This window comes from Planococcus citri, chromosome 4, assembly GCF_950023065.1.
Source record: "Planococcus citri chromosome 4, ihPlaCitr1.1, whole genome shotgun sequence".
Classification (NCBI taxonomy): domain Eukaryota; kingdom Metazoa; phylum Arthropoda; class Insecta; order Hemiptera; family Pseudococcidae; genus Planococcus; species Planococcus citri.
In genome coordinates, this window is record NC_088680.1 from 39,263,837 (window position 1) to 39,286,791 (window position 22,955).

Genomic DNA, 22,955 nt, shown 5'->3' on the forward strand with positions numbered 1-22,955 from the left:
AATTACAAATACATATTGTTGTGAGATGCATTATTATGTAGTGGAAATTCACGGATCGAGTTAAAAATAATTCTTTGGGTATTTGCACGAAGATGCGCTTTTTCCGCCGCTTTCTTATATTGTCTCATTGTAGCTTGTTTTATACGTGACCTTTTGTCGCTGAGGTCAGAATGGTTTGTAAAAACTGCAAATAACATTAGCATATCTGTGACATGTGCATTTACGTATTCGATTTTACTACCTATAGTATTCGAGCTGAGTATTTTGTTTGTATACCTAGTTGAAAATTGAGTGCAAAAGCAAGGTAGAGAAATTTTTAAGAAGAGGTAAGTAAGTATTTATTTTAAAATAATATCTGTTGAGAAAAATGTATACCATGCAATTTTGAAGGATCAAGGTTGAAGTAGGTATCCAATTTTGTCCCTTTCATTTTTTGGTTAGGCAAATCAACTCACATTTACGTAGTTTGGGTTCGCTGCATTACTCATCAGGCAAAGACAAAATACAATGTACATAAAACATCCGCAACATTTTAATCAAATCTGGAATTTTTTATTGCAATTTTGACATTTTTTCTGAAGCACATCGAGCATTGTCTAATTTATAGAGTGAAAGGGACGCGTTAGTTTCAGTGCAATGACGCCGGTACAGCGACATTTTCGTATCCTCGTTGTAGGCTCTAACAAGTGAAATTGAGAGTACAAATATTTCAGGGACAAGCTGCGCTGTGAAATAGACATCGCTCTCACGACCTCCCTCACTCATTCACACCACAGCCAGACCCACGCAAAGAGTACCTCTTCCTTTATTTAGAAGCGCACGGCATGTCTGAGTACGCGACCACCTTAACACATCGCACAAATCACCGTCTGCAAGCTTTTATTCTTCTCCTCTCTTGTCTCCTTTCTTCCAAAAAGAAAATAACCCCAAATACGCATAGTCCGTCAACAACAAAATCACGTTGAAACATACCAAATCGCGAACACGCGAGTTTTCATTCACTCAGTGCAGATTTTCCTAGACGTGACACCGGGTGTTTCTTTCTTTTACGATTTTCCAACAAGTCGAATTTAATATTTTTAAACATTTTTCGCCGTAGTGTTCTTTTCTTCTTATTATTTTTTTTTTTCAAATTGCAAGAATCTGGTAGTCTTACCAGATTTAAATTCGATGATTGAGTTTATTTCTTTTGATAGTCGAGTAAATTATTCCAAATGCAAAGTTATACTTACGTTTTCCAGACGAAAAAATGAATATCATTACGTTATTCTGCGTATTTTCCGACTCATGCCTGTAAATTGATCGAAATTCACGAAGTAAGTTTGTTCAATTTTCAATTGTTGATAGAGCTAGTATTTTTATTCATTTGTGTAGTACTTCATGCAACAGTTTAAGTAGTGTATTTGTGCCAGCACACAATTTTGAAAATGTTCAACAAGTGTTTTGATAGAATTCTGCAGTTTTTACGATTGATAAGGTACAATGACGAGACGATGATAAGATTGTCTTCGAATTTCAATCCTTGGAATGTTCACCTCAAGTCACTGATCACTCCAGACCCTTCTTACTTTTTATAGGTTGATACGATTAGTAAATTAATTAGGCTCATCGCTAAAAAGCAATTCAACTTTTTATAGGTTTGAAACCGTCCGAAATCGCTTCGAATCAATTTGTTCGGTTGGATAGAATTTTCTTTTATTTTCTTTTATTTTTTTTTCGTTTTTAGTCCAAAGTTAATTTTTGAAAATTCCTCAAAATTCAAGAAAAAATTTTAATTTTCTTGTTCAATTGGGTAATTTTTTAAAATCTTCGGGCCATGTTTGATTTCTGTGGATCCCGTACAATAAATTCGAGAAATAATATTTTCAGCTTTACTTTCATTTGAGTAAAATTAATTTTATCTCCACCATTAATTCAATTTTTTTCAAAAACATTTTTTTATATTGGGCGTGTATAATTGCCAGGATTTTTACGCCCAGTTTCGAGGGGTTAGTCTAGGATTTCCAACAATTTCCCAAAATTCGAGAAATGAATTCGAAGACCTGAAATTATGGCCAATAGGGCATTTGTGCATGTTCTTTCGTTTCAGTGTTTGTTAAGTTTTTAACCATAGTCAATAAATTAGGTATTTAGCAGTGCAAATTTATCTAATCCATTTTCCTTCCTTTGATCCAAGGAAGGTATAACAGGCAGAATAGTGTTGAAAAACAGAACAAAAGCAGTGAATTTTTGGAATACTTATTTAATTTTAGGAAAAGAGGGTCAACATTTTTTCAGATTTTTTTTTTATCATCTAAGTAGGTACTCAAGAAAAAAATTCAAAATATTTTTTTCTCAAAATTTTGAAATATTTAGATTTTTCCAATTTATTGCAGCTTATTATGGAAAATATTGTTTGAAAAACTCGAATTAAAAAAAAAAAAATTGAAGAGAGAATTAAAAATAATGTAAAACTAGGGCTGAACCGAAGGTGCAGGGGGCAGGGGGAGCTTTCCCCCCTAAGCGCCGAAAAATTGAAGAAGTTGGCAAATTGGAAATTCTCACTCAGCAGTTGGCAAAAAAAGTCATAATTGAAGAAATGAAAATGTTGAAAATTTCAAATTGAATTCCAACACGAATACATAGTTGCCAACTGGATTTTGAAATACCAACTGGAAAAATTCAGAGATTTTTCCAATAATTTTTTAGAACTTGAATTACACATTTTCAGAGCTTTTGCCCTCGCTTCGCTCGGGCCAAATAAAAAGATTATTGTTCAAGGTTTAAATCGAAAAAACAAACTTAATTTTTTTTAACTTCTCAAAACATGAATTTTTAAAAGCTTTTGGCTTCGCTACACTCGGCCTCGTTTGCTTTTCTTCTTCAAGTTAAAACTTTTTTTAAAAATCATCATCCAAATTTTAAGATTTTGAAGCGAAAATAATAAACTCCTTCAACACATAAGAAAGCATGGTTTTTATACCTCTTGAAATACTTACTAATTTTTCAAGAGCTTTTGTACTCGCTTCACTTGGGCCTGTTTGCGTCTCTTTTTCTATTTCAAAAAATCATAAATCGAATTTTAAAATTTTGTAGCAAAATAATAAATTTTTTATATCTCTCGAAAATACTAATTTTCGAGAGCTTTTGACCTCGCTTCGCTCGGGCTCGTTTGCTTTTTATTTTCAATTTTGAATTTTAAAAAAATCGTCATTTGAATTAAAAAATGCTTAAGTTACTCATCACACAAAAAACATCGTTTTTTATACCTCTTGAAATACTGATTACCTATTTTGAATTTTTCAAAAACAATTGAATTTTTCAAAAAAAAATCATCATCCGAATTCAAAAATTTTGAAGCAAAATGAAATGTTTATAAATTTTTCATCGCACAAAAAACATTATTTTTTTATATGTATCTCTTGAAATGCTGATTTTTGAGAGCTTTTTGCCCTTGCAACGCCAGGGCTAAAAATTATATTTTCGACATCCACTTGCATTAAAAAAATCTTGAGATGTTTGAAGACATTGGAAAAGTGAAAAAGTTGAATATAAAATTTCGCCTCGTCCACTCTCCCCCCTTAAAAAATCCACCATTTGTTTAAAAAATGTCCTGCTAAAAGTTCTTCTTAAAAAAACTTGAGTTGGAAATTTCAAGGCAAAAACTGTTACTATGTAGTTGGTATTTTTATCCCCCCCCCCTCCTCAAAGAACCACTTCGGTACAGCCCTGTGTAAAATTTTAAAGTTTGATTTAAAAAATTGTGATATACTGTATGGCCAATACTGGTAGGAATCTAGCCGTGTTAACCCCCACCAAAACTCGCCTGAAAATGGCAAGCCACATAGCTCTACATCTCTGTATGTACTTAGTTGCAATTCTTTCGACCTTTCGTCTTCCTAGTCACATTAATTTGCATCTCACGTTGTTAATTTGATTAAGATACGGCGTGTATTACGAATAGGTACCTATTTATGTCTAGTCTGTGTGCATAAGCGTGGGTCTTAGTAATGTCAATTTGATTTGATTATCTCTCGGAAACTTGTACATAAATTTGCCATTCTATTTTGTTAAATTTGTAAACTTTCTTTCTAAAGTGAGCTGAAACTTTATGGAAATTCGGTTTAGTTAGCACCATTGAAGATCAGTTATCTGAGCTTTGAATGGTAAACTCAAAACTGCATTTACTTACTCAAAACTTTTTCTCTCATTTTGTATTATTAATTTATTATTATCATGATTCGTTTGTATCTTATATCCTTTTTCGATCTTACTCCGTTTGTTTGATTAGATAGGTAGGTAGTTAACGATATTCGAATCTCGAAGAACTTGTAATGAATTACCAAATGATTGAAATTAATGTAAAGGTACGAGTAGAAGTTTGTATAAATATACCTATCAATACCAGGAATAGGTCTTCTCAACTTCCATATGCACGTGTAATAAACCTATGGGTCAAACCACCGAAGACGATTCCAAATTATTGTTGATGGAGAAACGACGCCTAAATATTTAAGCACTGTCTACTTTCTTTCAACGAAATAAGCTTCGTTAAAAATTAAAATATTAGATTGTCAAGTTGAAAGTTCAGTCTTTCGAGAAATATGAGCCCTCGACCTTAGTTTTATTTTAAGAGTGATGAATGGTATGGCATTGAGATTGATTTTTTTTCTCCTGCTTCCTCGTTATTTACTATCTTCATTCACCAGCAGCTAAGCCTAAATCATGCCGTCAACTTTTTAGTTGAATATCTCGACGTCAGAAATTGGGGAAAAATTAACGCATAAAAAGTATCATTTTTTCCTTATTGTTATCTCGTTGTTTTCGCTGAATACTGGGATGTTAGAAATTGGAAGAAAATCTGTTTAAGTGTTTTTTTGTTATTAAGAAGATCAACGTGAGAAATTGTAAACAAGACGATGTCCTTTGTAATTCTGAAAATTTTTCACAAGTATCCAAAGTATTCTAATTGACTCGTCAAACTGTCCCTATGTTTGAAGTACGTAATGTATAGTTTGAAAAAAAAACGATAAAAAACATGTAATTGAGCTTATGCTAATTTTTTTCATCATATTTCAATTTTGCATCACTTTTCCTCATTTTCCTCAAGTGTCCAAAGTATCCCGACTCGTAATAAACTATTCACCCAAGTGACCAATTTGTTGTGGAAAATTGTTCTTTAAAACGAGACGAAAACCAACTTACAGCTCTCTTAGACTGACAAGGGAACCTCTTGAGGTGTCACTCTCCAATTTGAACGGGACCACGATTTTTAAAAAGAGCATAGTCTAAATCCCCCAAAACCAAATTTGTCAGCTATTATTAACCAAGTTCATTTTTCGATTTTTGGCGAACGTTTGAAAATTCAAAATTGACTGTTTTTGGCGATTTATGCTTTTTTAAAAAAAAGTACGTACTTTATCAGTAAAAATCGTCAAAATAAATCCCAAAACTAATATCAATCGCCCAAATCAAAATTTCACCATTTCCAGCCATTCTGGAGCCTCCAGCACGATTTTTCAATTTCTCCAGAATTTTGAATTTGCTCCAGAAGGCGTGAATACGCAGTTGGGCAGCTTAAAATCGAGTTGTATATTACACTCGACCTGTTTAACGAGTTTATCCACATTTGAGCCGATTTTGAGAGTGACACCTCAAAAGTGGTTTTTTGACCAGCTTTTTTCAAAATTGAAAAATCCAAAAAATCAAAAGTTTCCCGTTTGAGTGGAAGTTTTTGAAATTCGCGCGAATCGCCGTATTTTGTCCAAAACTAAACTCCAAATCCAAATTTCACAATTTTCAGGCGTTCTGGAGCCTCCAGCGCGATTTTTCAATTTCTCCAGAATTTTGAATTTGCTCCAGAAGGCGTGAATATGTAGTTGGGCAGCTTAAAATCGAGTTGTGTATTACACTCGATCTGTTTAACGAGTTTATCCCCATTTGAGCCGACTTTGAGAGTGACACCTCAAAAGTGGTTTTTTGACCAGCTTTTTTCAAAATTGAAAAATCCAAAAAATCAAAAATTTCCCGTTTGCGTGGAAGTTTTTGAAATTTGCGCGAATCGCTGTGTTTTGTCCATAAATAACTCCCCAAATTCCAATTTTACCATTTTCAGCCATTCTGGAGCCTCCAGCGCGATTTTCAATTTCTCCAGAATTTTGAATTTGCTCCAGAAGGCGTGAACATTCAGTTGGGCAGCTAAACATCGAGTTGTGTATTATACTCGACCTGTTCAACGAGTTTATCCACATTTGAGCCGATTTTGGGAGAAAAATTGATTTTTAAACAGGTCGAGTGTTATATTACACAACTCGATTTTTAGCTGCCCAACTGAATATTCACGCCTTCTGGAGCAAATTTAAAAATTCTGGAGAAATTGAAAATCGCGCTGAAGGCTCCAGAATGGCTGGAAATTGTGAAATTTGGATTTGGGTAATTGAAATTAGTTTTAGGATTTATTTTGACCTTTTTTACTGATAAAGTACGTACTTTTTTTTTAAAAAAAAAGCATAAATCGTCAAAAACAGTCACTAAAAATGAACTTGGGCAACTGAAAATTCGGTTTTGAGGGTTTTAGACTATGCTCATTCCAAAAATCGCGGTCTCGTTCAAATTGGAGTGTGACACCTCTTCAAGAGGTTCCCTTGTGAGATAAACTGCTGAAATAAAAAAAATTTCCAAGCTATCCTCCTTCTGTAGTCTGCACGTTCCAGTTTCATAATTGATAAACCTTTATGGTTTATTCCAAAAGAAAATGGGATTTTCCAAAACCCACGATTTTTTTATTCTCACCTATAGGTACACTAATTATTAGATATAATTTTATTAATTTTAGAAGAGAAATTGTTTACAAGAACTTTGATTTTATCCTCATACTTATTATTACTTGGATCTTGAATACAAGACTGTATCAGAAAAAAATGTAAAAAAGAAAACTAAAATAAGTCAGTAGACAGAAAGCCATTTAATTCTACAGCGGACTTTTGTTTATAGAAATTGATCGCAAGAGAGCTGTCCAGTGATTTTATGACTACCTATGTACAATGGATGGGTGTAACCAGTCATATAGTACCTTCATGCCATCTGGTAAGACGCTTCGTAAAAATACCTTCTCAATGTGATCTTACTTCGTTCTTCTGTTCACCTTCGAGTTGCAATTTTTTCAGAAATTTTTTGCAATTGGACTCAAGACGCGTTACTATGCTGGCCGGCCACCAAAGCCAATACTACAGTAGAACAACCATGTCCTAAGATGAAAGGAAGTGATACCACGAGTTAGTAAAAAATGTACACTAGTAGTTCATATCCATTGTTATTCGTTCATTCCTTAATCATGATTTCTGATATTCACAAAACGCAGAAATAGTGAGAAAATATTGTGGAGAAAATGGCGAATGGGACTCTCGCGCAAATATCACAAACTGGACCAATTACACCGGATGTTTCACCAAAGAAATATTGCTGTTGCTTGAACGGATTCAAAATATGTCTCCTAACGAATTCGAGGTAAGGTTACCTATCGAAAGTTATTATACCGATTCAGTTTGTATTTTTAAAGTTCAAGATTTTGCAAGAGAAAAATGTTTTTTAAATGAAATGAAAAAAAAAAGAGAGAGAACAATCATTATTAACACTTGGTATTGGTGAAAAATTAGCTTCAAGTAAATTTTGTACTTGCTTGAATATTTTTCCAGAGGAGAATTGATGTTGCTAAGATTGTCAGAATTCTTGAAGTTGTGGGTTTGACAGCATCATCAATTATATTGGTTTTAAGCATTTCTATTTACTATCTGTTTGGGTAAGTTACTATTTTTTTCATTTTTGCGAGAAAGGTGGGTATGGCAAGTGGTAGAAATTTTTTTGGATAAAACAAGATCAAACGAGCTTCTAAAAATACACAACCATTCAGGATAAATTTTTTTGCAAAGTTTAAAAAATTGAAAAACTTAAATATTTTTTATTGAAAAAAAAACACGGTCACGTATAATATTTGGTGAAATTTAGCAAGGTGGGGCACCCCGAGAGGGAGTCAACGGTTCCCAAAATGGCGTGTGCGTGATTCAATTTCTTGACGAATAAATCTAAATACCTGGAGGAAAAATTGACGAATTTTATCCAAATAGTGCAGTTGTTAGTCTTTCATGATACGATTACTTTTTAGACGAGTTCGTTATGTTGATGTTGTTCAAATCGCCTATTTTTTTTTTGTTTATTGATTGCATCATAGAAATTTGAAAAATGATAGAACGCTTATTCATAAAAACTTATTTATGGCTGCCTTGGGAGCTGTTTTGATGAAACTACTTATCTGCATCGATCAAATACTCACCGGATACGGTAACATTCTACCGACGAATTCAGGCGTTGATGGCACAGTAAGTACAATTCTTTTCACAGCATCCTATGCTTGTAAATTTTTACCAATTTTGGGAGTACTTATTCACGCTGTCAATGATATATTTCAATTTTTTAGACGAAAGTCAGTTGAAAAATTCTTCACGTCCTTGCTGCGTACTTGTGGAGTGTGTAAATTTCAATTTTCAAATTTCATGTAATTCTTTTGGTCACGCTTCCAAGTTCCAAGTCTTATAAAAATCAATCCCCCTTTCTAATTCAAGGTTTATTGTCATTATAATGCATGAGCTGAGCTAGTTCAACCAAAATAAAGAATAGGTGCCCATTCAAGTAGGTATGTACCTACGTATGGATGTAATATCTATAATAGTCATTGAAAAAGTCTCATTCCTCAAAAGTATCCTATTTCCATAAAGGAAATACTTTTACATTGGTTTTTCAGTGAAAACGATCCAAAAGTATACGGAATTCTATAATAAATATCGCGTGGATTTCAAAACACCGGGCTACAGCCTTCGGTAAATCAGTAATCGTTTAATTCGATGCTTTTAAAACCATCCAGCTGAATGAATAGGTATTTAAATCCCCACATTCGTAACAACAAGAGCAACACTATTCCATACGGGTATAATTTAATTAAAAAGAATGAACTGTTTAATTGCTTTTTGCGATAAAAATGTTTCTCTATTTCTACATGCAACTTCTCAAAAATTAACAAGATAAATAGGTAGGTACAGGTACCTACATATGCCTTTACATACATATTGAAATAAAACTTTTGTTTGGGCAGTGGATACAGATTTAAAATCCTTATAATTTGCTGCAATTCAATCGGTGTTCAATGGAGGTAAGAGAGTGGATGAAGACACTTGTTCTTCTTTTTTCATGACTGACATTTTTTTTTTTTTTTTTGACCAATTCTACATTTTATTGAATGCGTTACGAAAACAGAGTGAGGTGAAGTGCGTCGCATATACCACGTTTGTGAAATGTGCTCCCCAGATTTTTTCCTCAATGCACACCGCGCGCGTACAAATGCTTGAAATTAATTTATAGTTGTGTCTCATAATAATACGTATGTCCGTAATTCTTAAACTATAGCCATTCCTTTGCGAAGTATCATACATCTTACTAGAGTACTGCAAATCTTCAACATACATGTGGATGTTCATAGAAGCGTCACATTTATACAATGCGGTAGCAGGTATGTACCATATGTAACCCAATCCGTGAATTACCTATTTATTTAATTGTACGTACGTCTTAATTTATAATCCATCCTCTCATGGGGTAACAAGAACGTACCAACGTGTAGCTCAGTCGAACACACATAGACAAAAAAACCTGTCGAGATGTTCACTTTTAATTTGAACGGGACGGTAACTGTCGGAAAGTGCATCTTCTAAAATCTCCATAACCAAAATTTCAGCCACCCAAATCAATTTTTCGATTTTTAGCAAATTTTTTAATAATTTAAAATTGACCATTTATGGCGATTTATTCTTTAATCATGGTCACAATTTTTTCAAAAATTATAAGTAGGTATAGGTTATTAAGGCGGGTCGCTCAAAAAAAGTCAGCGGATTTTGACAAAAATTCAGCTGAAACTTTTTTTTTGAGTTCAAAATTGATCAGAATAAATTTTAGCACTGAAGGTGCCTGTGGAGGGGAAAAACGAGCTCTTAAAGAGAAGGCGTTTTCGAAAAAAATCGTGCTTTTTGCTCCAACCCTTACCTAACTTGTTTTGGCCCCTGGGAAACGCGGTTGAGTTCCAAAACATGGTGTTTGAGATTCTGCGTCAACTCAGGCCATGCCATAAAAGTCCAAGACCATTTTTAGGGTTCTAAAACTAAGTGGTTGAAAATTTGCAAATTGATCGCTTATTATTTTTGGTAAAGTGTTTTGAAAATTTTTTCTTTCCACATATTTCGCATTATTTAGGTATGCCAAAACATTGAATGATTGATAGTGAGATTTGACATGATTGGGATAGAGGGAAATTACCATAATTCCTATTTACATAGTTGAGTCAATAATGTAAATGCTGACAATCAGCATCCAATAAAGTTACCAAATGCGATCTTTCATCGTTCGTTCAATATGTAAGTTGGTAAAAAAACAAAAATTTCTGTCTTAAAATTACAATGTCATTGGTATGCTGCGTCGAATATTCCTTAGGTAGGGAATATTTACCTTGCCGTGGATAGCTCAGATCATAGGAGAGGTTTCAATCAATACCATCTACTCTTCACATTAATCATTCTAAATTACCTAATCAATACACACATTCGACACAAGTGTTATTTTATGTGATTTATTAATAGTAAAGAATAATAGAAAAATACACATCGAGGGTTAATTAGATGTAAAATAATTGTAAGATTATTTTATAATAGATACAAGCTCTGGTTTCTACCTTACAACACGTGTTATTTAATAGAATAATATTAATAATAATGAAAAGCGTTATTATTAAGTAGCGATGAAATAATATAATTAAAATACTTTAAGGGGTCATAGGGGGTAATTACTTACCCTTGAAACTGTATGCTTTTTCTGCCTCTTTCGGTGGCTGTCCCTAATAATAAACAGCAGCCACAGAAATGTATTACACGAAGCACCTATTCTATGAGAAGTATTTCCGATGGCTAGCAGGATCAGAGAAATACCCAATGGTATCGCGATTCATCACGTACGATTATTTAAATCATGATATAGACAAAATTAGTCCCTCAGTGGCGTAGTAGGTAGAGCCACGGACCTCCGTTCACGAGGTACTCAGTTCAAACCCAGCTACAGAGGCAAGCTTGTGCGTGTAATTAAAAATCTTTCGTGCAATTATCAACATTACACGCCAAGTACCAGGGGACTACCAAGTACATAATTAGCCGAGCTAACAGATAATGCATGCCATCTGTTAGCAGAATCAAAACGCTGAAACTGGTTCGAGCATCTATAGAGGTCAACACTGAGGAGCTCAGGGTCTCTAAACTACCCATCTAGCTCCAAGGTGCTTGTGTAGATGTCACTAGTAAGCAACAGGAAACTACTAGTGGAAGCTCAAAAATAAATTTCCATGAGATACGTCATCAATGTGATAGAGGCAACACCAACATAAAGGATGTTAGCCCAAATACCCAATTCGGCATAAGGGTACGCGTTGATTTGTACGCGATACCACCACGAGCGGTTATACGACTTGATGATGATAGACAAAATTAACCACTTTACTAAGTGGACAAAGATAGTAGGTACATAAAATAGGGGACGAGGGGTTCTTCGTCAGCCTCCACATCTGTTAGATTTCATAAGTTGACAGAGAACCAGTCGTCGTGATCGACCGAAACTAAGTAAGGTTGCTGGTAAAAGGTCCGATGCACGAGCCTTCGAGCTGTGTGCCGCAGACGTATACATCAGAGAAATGTCATAGGAGTTCTCACATTACCATACATTGCAGTCTTAGGGAGATATTAATTTAATTATCGCTAAGGCAATGAAGGCATATTTCCTCATATCAGGATGTCATTTCCAAAAATGAAGAAATATTTTGGAAAACAGTGGTGCAAATTTTTTTGGTCATTACCGCCAATTTTTAAAAAACGAGAATAATAGCCAGAAACTCATTAATTTTTTTGGTTTTTTGAAACTGGCTATAATGACTGAAAAATTGGACCACTGTGATCCGAAATACTTATTTGCTAGGTTTCAGCGAAACATTTGAAAAGAAAAATTTTTCAAAACGCAAAATTACCCAAAAATAAGCAATTTGCAAATTTTCAATATTTTAGCCGCTCAGCAGTAGAACCCTAAAAGTGGTCTTGGATTTTGATGGTAAGTATGGCCTAGCTAGGACACGGAATCTTAAACCTTTTGTTTTGAAACTCAGCCATTTTTCCTAAAACAGGTTGGGTAGGGGCAGGACGGAAAAATCTCGAGATTTTTTCAAAAATGCCGTCTTTTTAAAGACCCATATCTCCTCTCCTGGGGCTCTTACGTACTGAGCTAAAAAATTTCTGAGTTACTCTAGTAAAAAAAAAAAAAACGCACTCGAGGTGTCTACCTGGAAACCGGCACAAATGTATATACATGGTTAAACTCTTCAGACAGGTTGAAAATAAGGCACAAATCGATTTTTAGTTGCCCAATTGATTGATTTCTGCACTTTCTGAAGAAGTTTTAAAATTCTGTATAAATAGAAAATCGCGCTAAAGGCTCCACAATGACTGTAAATGATGAAATTCTGTTCCGGAGGGTAGATATGATTTTCAAAATGAATTTTCATCATTTTTTGCTGAATAAATGAACCTATAAATTTTTTTCAAATAAAGCATATAAATTTCTGAAAATGGTCAATTTTGAATTTTCAAAAATTCGTCAAAAATTATTTGGGCTAATCGAAAAGGGATGGTTAGGTACGAGTATACCTAGATGTGGCATTATTGACGCTCTCAACAAGATAACGACAGATGTGTGACATGGATTTCTTGCATGATTTTTAGTTGATATTTCTGTAGATAGCCTATTCTATAAGCAATAGTAGTTATCAATACGTATGTACTAATCAGACATTTTGAATAATATTGTCGCAGTTACCGCAACCCCACTGTCTTTCAAAAAATCCTACTTGCTTCTTGGTTGGTTTCTTTCGGCAGTGTTTGTGGTTGTATGGGTAACAATAATGATCTCAAAACCACAAAGTCACTGTTGGTATGCATACAATTATAATCCATTGTACTGGATTCTAGAAGGACCAAGAATATTCGCTTTGGTGGTAAACTACTGTTTTTTTTCCTGTTTTTCATGCAAAACATTCGTATGGGTACAATGCAATGTATTAAGTACCTGTACAAGGTATGTACATACAATAACAATAATTTATTTTGGAAATATATTTATAGGTGAATACCATCTACTTGATCAATATTGTAAAAGTGGTTGTCGTCAAGGTTCGAAATAACCATACTCAAACGAATGAAGTCGAGAAAATAAAGTAGGTAGACTACAGTACAGTTTAATCAGTCAACGAATAACAGATACCTACCTGTTCTTTCAATTTTTATTCAGTGAGCAATTGGGTTAAAAATTAGAGTACACGAAAGATTAGCAACACTTATTGAAATGTCTGTTAATGAAACATGGATTTTCAGTAGGTATTTGAATTTTTTTCCAACTGGTAAGTACTTTGGTGCCTGATTTTTTTCATTGATGCTTACCTGTGCTGCAATTCCTTCCTACCGATGAAATTTCAATAATCTACTTTCATTTACGTAAAATAGAAAGAACGGCTGATATTTGTTCGACTGATGAAAGTATTTCGGTTTTTTAAAATGCATTGACAAATATACGAGGTGCCTAAATGTGCAATATTTATGCGCAGAAAAACGTTAAAAGCGACATTAGTATTGCTGCCATTATTGGGAATCACCAATTACCTTTCACACATCGAACCACAACTGGATTGTCCTCTATGGTACTTCGAGCTTTACACTTTCATGTCGTACTTTTTAAATTCTTTTCAAGGAATGTTGATCGGATTACTGTACTGCCTTTTAAATCAAGAAGTAAGAGCATTACCCGGTTGAGTCTATACCTATATCTATTGGTCATTCAATCACCATTTACATCTTTTAAAATACGTATTATTTTCATTCTTCTCAGGTTAAAGAAACCGTTTTAAACAGAATTAGAGTAAGATACTCATCCGCAAGCAGCGAGCTGCCACAAGTTTCAGTGAATATTCGAAAAAATGACTGCAACGAGCAAGTGGTAGAGACGATAGAAAATTTAATTCTAAAATTTTGACATTTTGTATTCATGGTGCCCTTCGAATACCAAACTTTTTGTTTCTCTCAAAAATAACCAACTACGTGTACTTATATCGATATTTATGTGTTTGTTATGTGTGTTTTATAATTTCATTATATTTGTAATAAAGGTAACCTACCGAAGTTTTTTTATATTTTGACATTGATATATATGTACCTAGCATATCCCATGGAAACAGTCGTGATTATTAAAAGACAAACATCCAATAGTATTTTCTCATTCGATTACATCAGTTTCTATTTCTAATATTTATCCAATTATCCACGATACAGAAAGCTGCGTCGACATTTTTGACAGTAGTATGCTCTTATATCCGGTGGGATTTGATTTCTAATAACGTACATACACGTTTCAGATTTTCAAACAGTGAACCGCAGTGGTAACGTTATCTACGTAAAGGGACATTGCATAATGCATACACGAGTAATATACACGACGAACAATAATTAGGTAAGTAGGTATTTTTTTTAAACGAACATTTTTTTCAAACTTTTAATTTCAATAAAAATATTATTAATGTTACCTATTTTGTTAAAGTGATTTTGCATTCAAGTAGAAAATGCAGTTAACGTATAAAAAATTAGTCACCTAGGTGAAAGTGCATTGAAGCTTTCTCTGGCAAATGAAGAAAGAACTTCAAAATAAATTTGTTACGGATAACTTGAAAGTTGGATAATTCGGAGTCTGATAATCGGGAGTCTACTGTATTCAATTCAACACGTGGGGTTTAAACTAAAAGAACAGGAAAGAATCAAGAATGTGGTATCCTTGTCCTAGCAACATACGAGTAATATGTAGGTAGAGGTACCAACATCCTCGCCATCTGCGTTAGCTCTCGAGTTTGAGCGATTTCGAACGAAATATACCGAACCGCTATCGGCATCGTATCTTCTCTAATTTACAACTCAACTTCTTGCTGAGTCAATTCACGTTTGAAATTCGCGCAGCTTTGAAATTCGCATGCAAGGTTCGTTCATTCACAATATTCTTTTATTAGAAAAAAATAAATCCCAATTAATGCCACATACATAGGATGGCTAACAAAACGAGAAACGGAAAAAGGATGTGACTTTTGGATGACCAAATTAACCCTTTGGAAAAACTTTTTTTTTTTAAATATCATGGCAGAAAAAGACAGGCAAATGATCTACAAAAAGAACTGGGTACCTAGGTGTCATTTTGATTTTTGAAACGTACGTACATTTGGATGGACTGTAAAAAAAAAAGAATCCAAATGTTGCGGAGACCTTCATTTTGAGTTAAAAATTATTTAGAAAGAATTTTAGCTCTGTCCTAATTATGTTCCACTGGAGGGAAGATATATCTAGCCCTTCAAAATAGTGACCATTTTTTTAAAAAATCATGCTTTTTCGCTCAATATCTTATGAAAATGAAACAGAACAATTTTTCTTGAAATGGGTTGAGTATTGTACGCATACCTTAAAATACATACACATAAGGATCAAACGTGTCAATATCACAACAGGAAAATGAACTGTTTTGATTCACACGACATTCTAGTAAGGGAGGAATTAACGGATACTTTATAAAGACCACCAAACCACCATCATAATATTTTCAATTGGCACATTTTCTCAAAATGTAGTACGTTGATCTACCTAATAGCTTTTGGAATCCAGTAATTTTTTCTCAATTCTGATATAGTACATACATATTATAGTGAAACACTGACATGGTAATTCTCAACATGAACTTTTTCAATGATTAAACATCGTTACCTTAAAGGAAATGCCATATGCTACGAAGTCAACTGTAGATGGATTTGAAGTCATTTTGGAGCCTCCAGCGACTTTTTGAAATTTACTGGAGCCTCCAGTAGATTTTTGAAACTTATCAAACGGAGATGGAAAGACGAAATTTACTCCGCACTCCCAAGTTTGACACCCTCTGAAGACGACTTCAAGTGGGTTGAGGTCATTTCGGAGCCTCCAGAGACTTTTTGAAAATTACTGGAGTCTCCACCAGATTTTTGAAACTTGAAATCTCCAAAAAATTCATTAAATGGAGATGGAGAGCCGAAATTCATTCTGCAAACTAATTTCAATACGCTACGAAGTCGACTGCTGGTAGATTTCAAGTCGTTTTGGAGCCTCCAGCGACTTTTTGAAAATAACTGGAGTCTCCACCAAATTTTTGAAACTTGAAATCTCCCAAAATTTCATCAAATGGAGATGGAGGGTCGAAATTAATTCTGCAAACTAATTTCAATACGCTACGAAGTCGACTGCTGCTGGATTTCAAGTCGTTTGGGAGCCTCCAGCGACTTTTTGAAAGGTTGTATAGCGTTTTTTGGAAAATTTAAACTTAAAAAGTAGCTACAAGCTTCAAAACTATTTGAAATCCACCTACGGTTGACTTCGTATCGTATTGAAATTAGTTTGCGAAGTAAACGGCTTTCCATCTCCGTTAGATGAAATTTTGTGGGAATTTCGAGTTTCAAAAATCTGCTGGAGGCTCCAGAACTGCTCAAAACGCGTTGAAACAGTTTCCAATCGATTTTGCATGTCGAAAAAATGAGGGGGAAAATCAAAATTTTACCAAATTGATCAAGAAAGCTGAAATTTGGGATATACCCTATTTTCGACACTTGAAGTCGTCTTCAGACGGTGTCAAACTTGGGAATGCGGAGTAAATTTCGTCTTTCCATCTCCGTTTGATGAAATTTTGGAGAAATTTCAAGTTTAAAAAATTACTGGAGGCTCCAGTAAATTTTAAAAAGTCGCTGGAGGCTCCAAAACGACTTCAAATCCACCTACAGTTGACTTCGTAGCGTATTGAAAATAGTTGGCGAAGTAAATTTCGTCTTTCCATCTCCGTTAAATGAAATTTTGTGGGAATTTCGAGTTTCAAAAATCTGCTGGAGGCTCTACAACTGCTCAAAACGTGTTAAAACAGTTTCCAATCAGTTCAATCGATGCCACCTAGAAGGAATTTAGCTCCTTATATGACGATGTGTTCTCAGAGAAGAGATATGAGGCTTCACGAAGAAGGCATTTAAAAAAACAAAGAGTTTTTCTCTTGAACCTCACTTGATATAAGGTAAAGTGGGGTAATTCCGATGGCAAAATTCAAAATTTTAGAAATTTCTCATTTTTTGGATTTCCTGTACATTTTGGGGCAAAAATGATGTAACAACTTTATTCCTGAGTCCTTCAGCTACACATTGACTATATTGAATAGTGATTTGTGTGAAGGCTTCATACATATAATTGAAAAAACATTTTGGAAGGTTGAGTTATCAGAATTACCCTAAAAATGGGGTAATTCCGATAATGAGTTTTATAAGGAAAGGAATTCTCCCAGGGTAATTCCGAGCCAGTAATGTTGAAATATACCATTTATTGCATATTTAGGTTTTTATTTCATGTAAATTGAATCATTAGAACAAAAATTAAATTTTTTTTACAAATATGCATTTTTGAGGCATAATTTTTGAAAACTAGACCAACTAGAGAAAAATGCCCCGTTTTGAGGATTTTCTTTGATAATTTCGACCCCCTAAAACTATAATACATCAAAACAGCGAAAAAAACATTGCAGGACAATTTTGCTGGGGCTATCGGAATTACCCCGCAGCATAAAAAATGATCGACATGTTTAATAATTCAATGCCACCAAACAAATAATTATAAAAGCAAAATCAAAAGAGGTACTGACACTTTAACACGTATTCATCAAATATCAGCTTCTAAACAGAATTTTTCAACAAGTTTTGAACGATAAAAACGAGTTTCAAAAGTGCACTGTTTTTTGCGGCAAAGGATTTGGGCATTCAGATTTTGAACACTGCACAGACTTGACAAAACAGAGCAGATGAACCATCTGATCATTAATGGGTGTAGGTTAGCACTAAAACTACCTACTTTCTTCATCATTTGTGCCAAAATGTGTTTTGAAACAAAGCTAGGGCTTGCTATCGGAATTACCCCATATCGGAATTACCCCACTTTACCTTACTTTAGGTAAAAAATAGTTCAATTCGAAAAAAAAAGTATTTACCTACCTTGGCCTAAGTATTTTGGAATACCTACAACGAAACCAATTTTCTTTCTAGGCTCGTAAAATCTAAATTTAACAAATCTGGCAAAGTCATCTCATAAAAATATCGTAACGAATAGCCTACAAGTAGTACACATTCAGCATCCAATTCCTTAGTGAAAAAATTCGCTAAATAAAAGCCACTTAAAACGTGACACCAAACTATATCAATGAAACACGAGTATCAATATTTTTTTCACAATTTTTATAATCAATTTGAGACATTTGATAACCTACCGCAGCAGCAAAACACGAGAGATTCGTTTTAAACGAGATCACAATAGCATCAGTCGTGACAACACGACGATTGTGATTAATCGAATAGGTCTCCACACAGAGTAAGTAACTTGAAACCGATCAACGTTAAAAATTTCAACGAACTCGTGTTTATTTTAACAAGATTAGCTCTAAGTTTGAAACTAACTTGGTAAAAATACGTAGGTAGGTAGGTAGCCTATATAATACATATTGTACCAGCATAAAGTTTTTAAACGTATCTATGTAGTTATAAGTTAAATTCACACGCTTCGAGTTTACTTGTTTCGAGTTACTTGATCTAGTGAACTTGATCATGTGTGAACATAAATTGACAAAAAAGTGAACAAGTTCATCAAAAGTAACCTATCTAAACTGAACCAAGCGAACTTGAAACTGTGCTCGGCTATTACACGTTATTTGACAACAAAATTACAAAAATACACGAAAGAAAAAAAAATGAGAGGAAAAAAATATTATGGTTAATGCGAATTCTTCTTTCATCACCAAGTCGATACTATTTACAAACAGCATTTTCGTCCAATTGTTATCGAAGTTTCACGTATCCGATGACACCCTCTCAAAGTGAAGTTTTTCGCTTCCGTTAATTTGATTGATTTGAATTTCTTCTTTTGTCTATCAGAAAGGAAAAAAAATATATCAAGACAACGCGTAATTTTATTTGCACTAAAACTATCCCACATGATGGCGATGGCGCAGTTACTGAGGAAATGAACTTCGTTGAAGGTGTTGCTTCAAACAAAATCTACAATATTTTTAAAGATTCTCATTCAAAACGATTCAATGAAGCAGTGAATAATTAAATTTTAAACGAAATATTTGAACAAAACCTTTTTAAGACCGATTAAAATCATTTTGCCACATCTGATGATATGGGTAGACGTGTTTTAAAAAAATGGGTAGGTATTTCAAGTCTGAACAACTGAAAACTTGACACACAATGCATACATTTTCATCAAGCATTTTGATTAGGTTTGAAGAATCAGTCGGAGAAGAATCGGATCGAAAACATGAAGCAATATTCAAGCCAGTGCCTTTAAAGTAATAAAAAATTGACATGTTATTCCACTTTTTTTTTTTTTTGCATTTAGGTCAGAATTTTAGAAAGGAGGTAAAATCTCACACAAAATGTTGCGATCTCATTTCGAAAATCAGTTCGTTCGTTACACAGCAAATTACATAGAAGAATGTGTTCACTACAATTTTTTAAATTTTAAAATAGTAACTTTCAAATTTTGTGTTCATCATGAAAAGTTGAGCTTTTACTCTGAAAGTTGAAATTTGAGCTTTCAGATTTCAATTACCAATTTTGAATTTCCTTTCACATTAGTACCTCTCAAAGAGATTTTGCATTTTGCTTCAACTTCCACCAGTCTTGAGATATGATAATTATGATGAGCCTTCAATGTCCACGTTATTTACGGCGAACCGAGTATGCAATTCAATTAACACATATGTAGATTACAAAAGTGCGATGATATTTTTCGTCGTAGTCAGTCTCACTTACTAATTTTAAGTAAGACAAGTTTTTCAGTTCAATTTTTTTTTTACATAGGGACACAATTTCTGACATTGTACATAAACAGCTATTCAAAGAGCAAATTTCAGCTAATTTGACATGGAATAGCCCAGCAGCCAAGGGTCATACTCGTATGAGCCCCTCTATTTTGACCAAAGTTTTAAAAACTCTAAATTGTAACCAATTTGAAAGACGCTGAGTTCGAAATTCGAATATTGGTTCATTTTCACGACTCACATTTTCTGAATCACTTCCTCCCCCCCACTCAACCCCCCTCGTTTAGGTAACCATGGCAATTTTTTCAAAATTCAGATTTTCAAAACTTCACTATCAATTAGAAAAATGAACTTGAGTACAAAAAATTATGATTACAGATGGTTTTAGAACATTTTCTTTCAATCCAGCTAGTTTTTGTTGAAATCGAAAGATGTGATTTCAAGTAGGTACTTCCCTGATTGAAATACGAGTAATAACTGCTTATAATCTCAATTTCACATTGAAATATTAACCCTTTGGAGGTTCTCTAGGTTCCCATATTTTTTTTCTGCATTAAAATGTTTTTCTGGCGTTTATTTTTTGAAAGTAGGTAACTTGTTTTTTTTTCAATTATTGAGTTACGAATTTAGCAAACGAAATATCGAATGTTTTGAAAGAAAGTTCTATGCTACATCTCGTACGACTTCAAAGCAAAAATGTTTTCATTATCAGTTACCCCCCTCCCCCTCAACGAAGCTCGAAATTTTGACAAATTTTGTGTCATATTTCGGCTCGATTTCCGAATGACTTGATAAAAAATCTTTTCTTTGCTGCCTAGATTTCTGTTTTTTGTTTTTCATTTTTTAATCAAAGGCGTTTTTCCCCTCATTTTTTATTTTTGCTCAACTTGGGAACTGCCAGATAACCTTTTTTACTACGGTTATTACTATTTTTTTTCTTATTGATTTTTTAAAAATATTTTCAAGAAGTGCTTTTGACTAATGTTTTTTACTCATGTTGGTGAGTTATTTTTGAAAAAATGTTCAATTTATATTCATTTGTTTTGTTGGAAATTTGGAATTTGAGCTATTTCAAAACTTACATTTTCCAAAATGATTTTTTTCCTTTGAAAGCTCAACTTTTTTGTGACTCGGTAAATTTGGCAGGGTACCCTACCTACACTCTTTAAAGCAATTTGTTTCCCAACATGGGAACCTATAGAACCTCCGAAGAGTTGATTGCTATGCTTGTCCATCAATAAACATCACGATACACGCGTATAATCTATACAACTCCATCATCTTACCTCGATAGGTATATGTAACCTTTCTTTCGTATGGTTGGAAAACTTCGAGTAGAACTTTCTGAATGGCGGAGATAGTAAATCGGAAGGTACTCGGCACGGGTCATCGAAACCGGTACACCAGCTCACCAATACACCAAAGACAACTGTGATCAGAAGTCCAATAGCCGAATACCACATGTAACTAATTCTATACAATACGAACACGCTGAAACACAAACAACCTGTGTAATATTTTTATAACTCTTCCTCAAACAACCCAAATTTAGGGCAACAACTTACTCAGAGTTCGAATCGCAAGGAATCGGACGAAAATGTACAGAGTCTGATTCGTTGAAAAAAGTAGGTTTATCACACTCCGAACTGTAACCTTCGGTTTCGGCTATCTGAGAATTGATACCGATCCATGATACGAACACTAAGGATAACAGTGATCCGGCCAAAGCACCCTGGAAGATTCAAAGCAAGCATACTGTTTTTTCAGCAATTTCTCTAGCATAGTATGTAGTAAAAAAATCATCCAATACCTCAGCAAACACTTACTTTGGAATTTATCCAGGGTAGAAACATACCCAACGAAAATAATCCTAGATTGATTCCACCAACAATTCCGTTAAATGTTAGAGCAGCCTGCAATCATAGGATAGAGAAAATCTCGAGTGAGAAAACTTTTATACTGATACATTGTATAACGTCATTTTATTGCTTCGCAGACTTCTAATATTGACCCCCCCCCCCTCCAAAAAATGGAATACTTAATTGTAATACGAGTATGTATCAGTAGGTACTTAAATATGAAAAGTAAATAACAAAAATAAAAAAGTTTGAAGAATTCAACTTTTGAAGGAAAAAATCTAACATTGAAACGAGTCGTTGAAATATTAATATCAAAGCACGCACTTCAAAGTTGAAAAATTGTTTAACATACATATTTACAATCTCTTCAACAGTCGTAAGGAATCTGAAACCTTTCTTTCGAGACATTTTAATTTAATACAAGTAGCTCTTAAAAAAAAACTCCCGCGTCCCTACTCTTCTTTACACAGTTTTCAGAACAATATAAGTAGCGGAAGGTAATCACATTATTATATGTAGTCGATTCCAAAGAAATATTAAAAACTGCTCTCAATTCGGTATCATTTGAATCTGCGTAGGTAGAGGTACAAGTAGGTATACACCATAATAAAAGTTGAGAAAGTACCTACTTACATAAAAACTTGACGATACATATTAAAACGAATTTATATTATTTACCTTTAGTACACTATCCATTTGCCGAACGACGAAAATAAGTAAGAAGCTGATAGCACCGAAGACAATCGATATCCATTTGGATAACGCAGCTCCTTTGTTATCTGCCACTCTGATGTTAAGTCCAGCATCCAGGAAATCTTTCATCGTAATTGCAGCCAACGAATTCAACGCTGAAGCAACTGTTCTGAAAATATACGAAAAAACCCGTCGAGAGAGGAAAGTTTGCAATTAGACCTAAGCTTCATATTCGTACATCTACGTACCCTAAAGAAGCAGCGAAAATTCCAGCAACGAAGAATCCCGGCACACCGTCGTATCTTCCAAGTACGTTCATCACGTAAAATGGTAAAATTTCATCTTTAGATTGCAACACCTGTTAATGGAAAATCCGCGACATAACAAGAATTT

At 34.0% G+C, this 22,955-nt stretch overlaps 2 protein-coding genes across 2 annotated transcripts in view; one reads left to right on the forward strand and one right to left on the reverse strand.

Annotated features, from left to right (window-relative positions):
- The first annotated feature begins 931 nt into the window (after positions 1–931).
- Pdfr (Pigment-dispersing factor receptor) lies at positions 932–14,282 on the forward strand. The gene is made up of 11 exons (XM_065364978.1): positions 932–1,316; positions 6,973–7,065; positions 7,146–7,253; positions 7,340–7,485; positions 7,674–7,777; positions 8,207–8,354; positions 9,436–9,538; positions 12,924–13,105; positions 13,233–13,324; positions 13,712–13,895; positions 13,993–14,282. Exons 2-11 carry the CDS (start codon positions 7,023–7,025, stop codon positions 14,134–14,136), a joined length of 1,254 nt encoding a protein of 417 aa, XP_065221050.1. The 5' UTR covers positions 932–1,316; positions 6,973–7,022; the 3' UTR covers positions 14,137–14,282.
- Positions 14,283–18,578: 4,296 nt separating this feature from the next.
- The window catches only part of LOC135846027 (putative sodium-dependent multivitamin transporter), a 28,594-nt gene continuing 24,217 nt past the window's right edge, over positions 18,579–22,955 (reverse strand). The window contains exons 10-15 of the mRNA XM_065364977.1: positions 22,811–22,920; positions 22,548–22,731; positions 21,837–21,923; positions 21,576–21,742; positions 21,297–21,501; positions 18,579–19,110 (exon numbers count right to left, since the gene is read on the reverse strand). Of these exons, the coding sequence (XP_065221049.1) occupies positions 19,033–19,110; positions 21,297–21,501; positions 21,576–21,742; positions 21,837–21,923; positions 22,548–22,731; positions 22,811–22,920 (831 nt within the window). The 3' untranslated portion in view covers positions 18,579–19,032. The remainder of the gene's footprint in view (positions 19,111–21,296; positions 21,502–21,575; positions 21,743–21,836; positions 21,924–22,547; positions 22,732–22,810; positions 22,921–22,955) is intronic.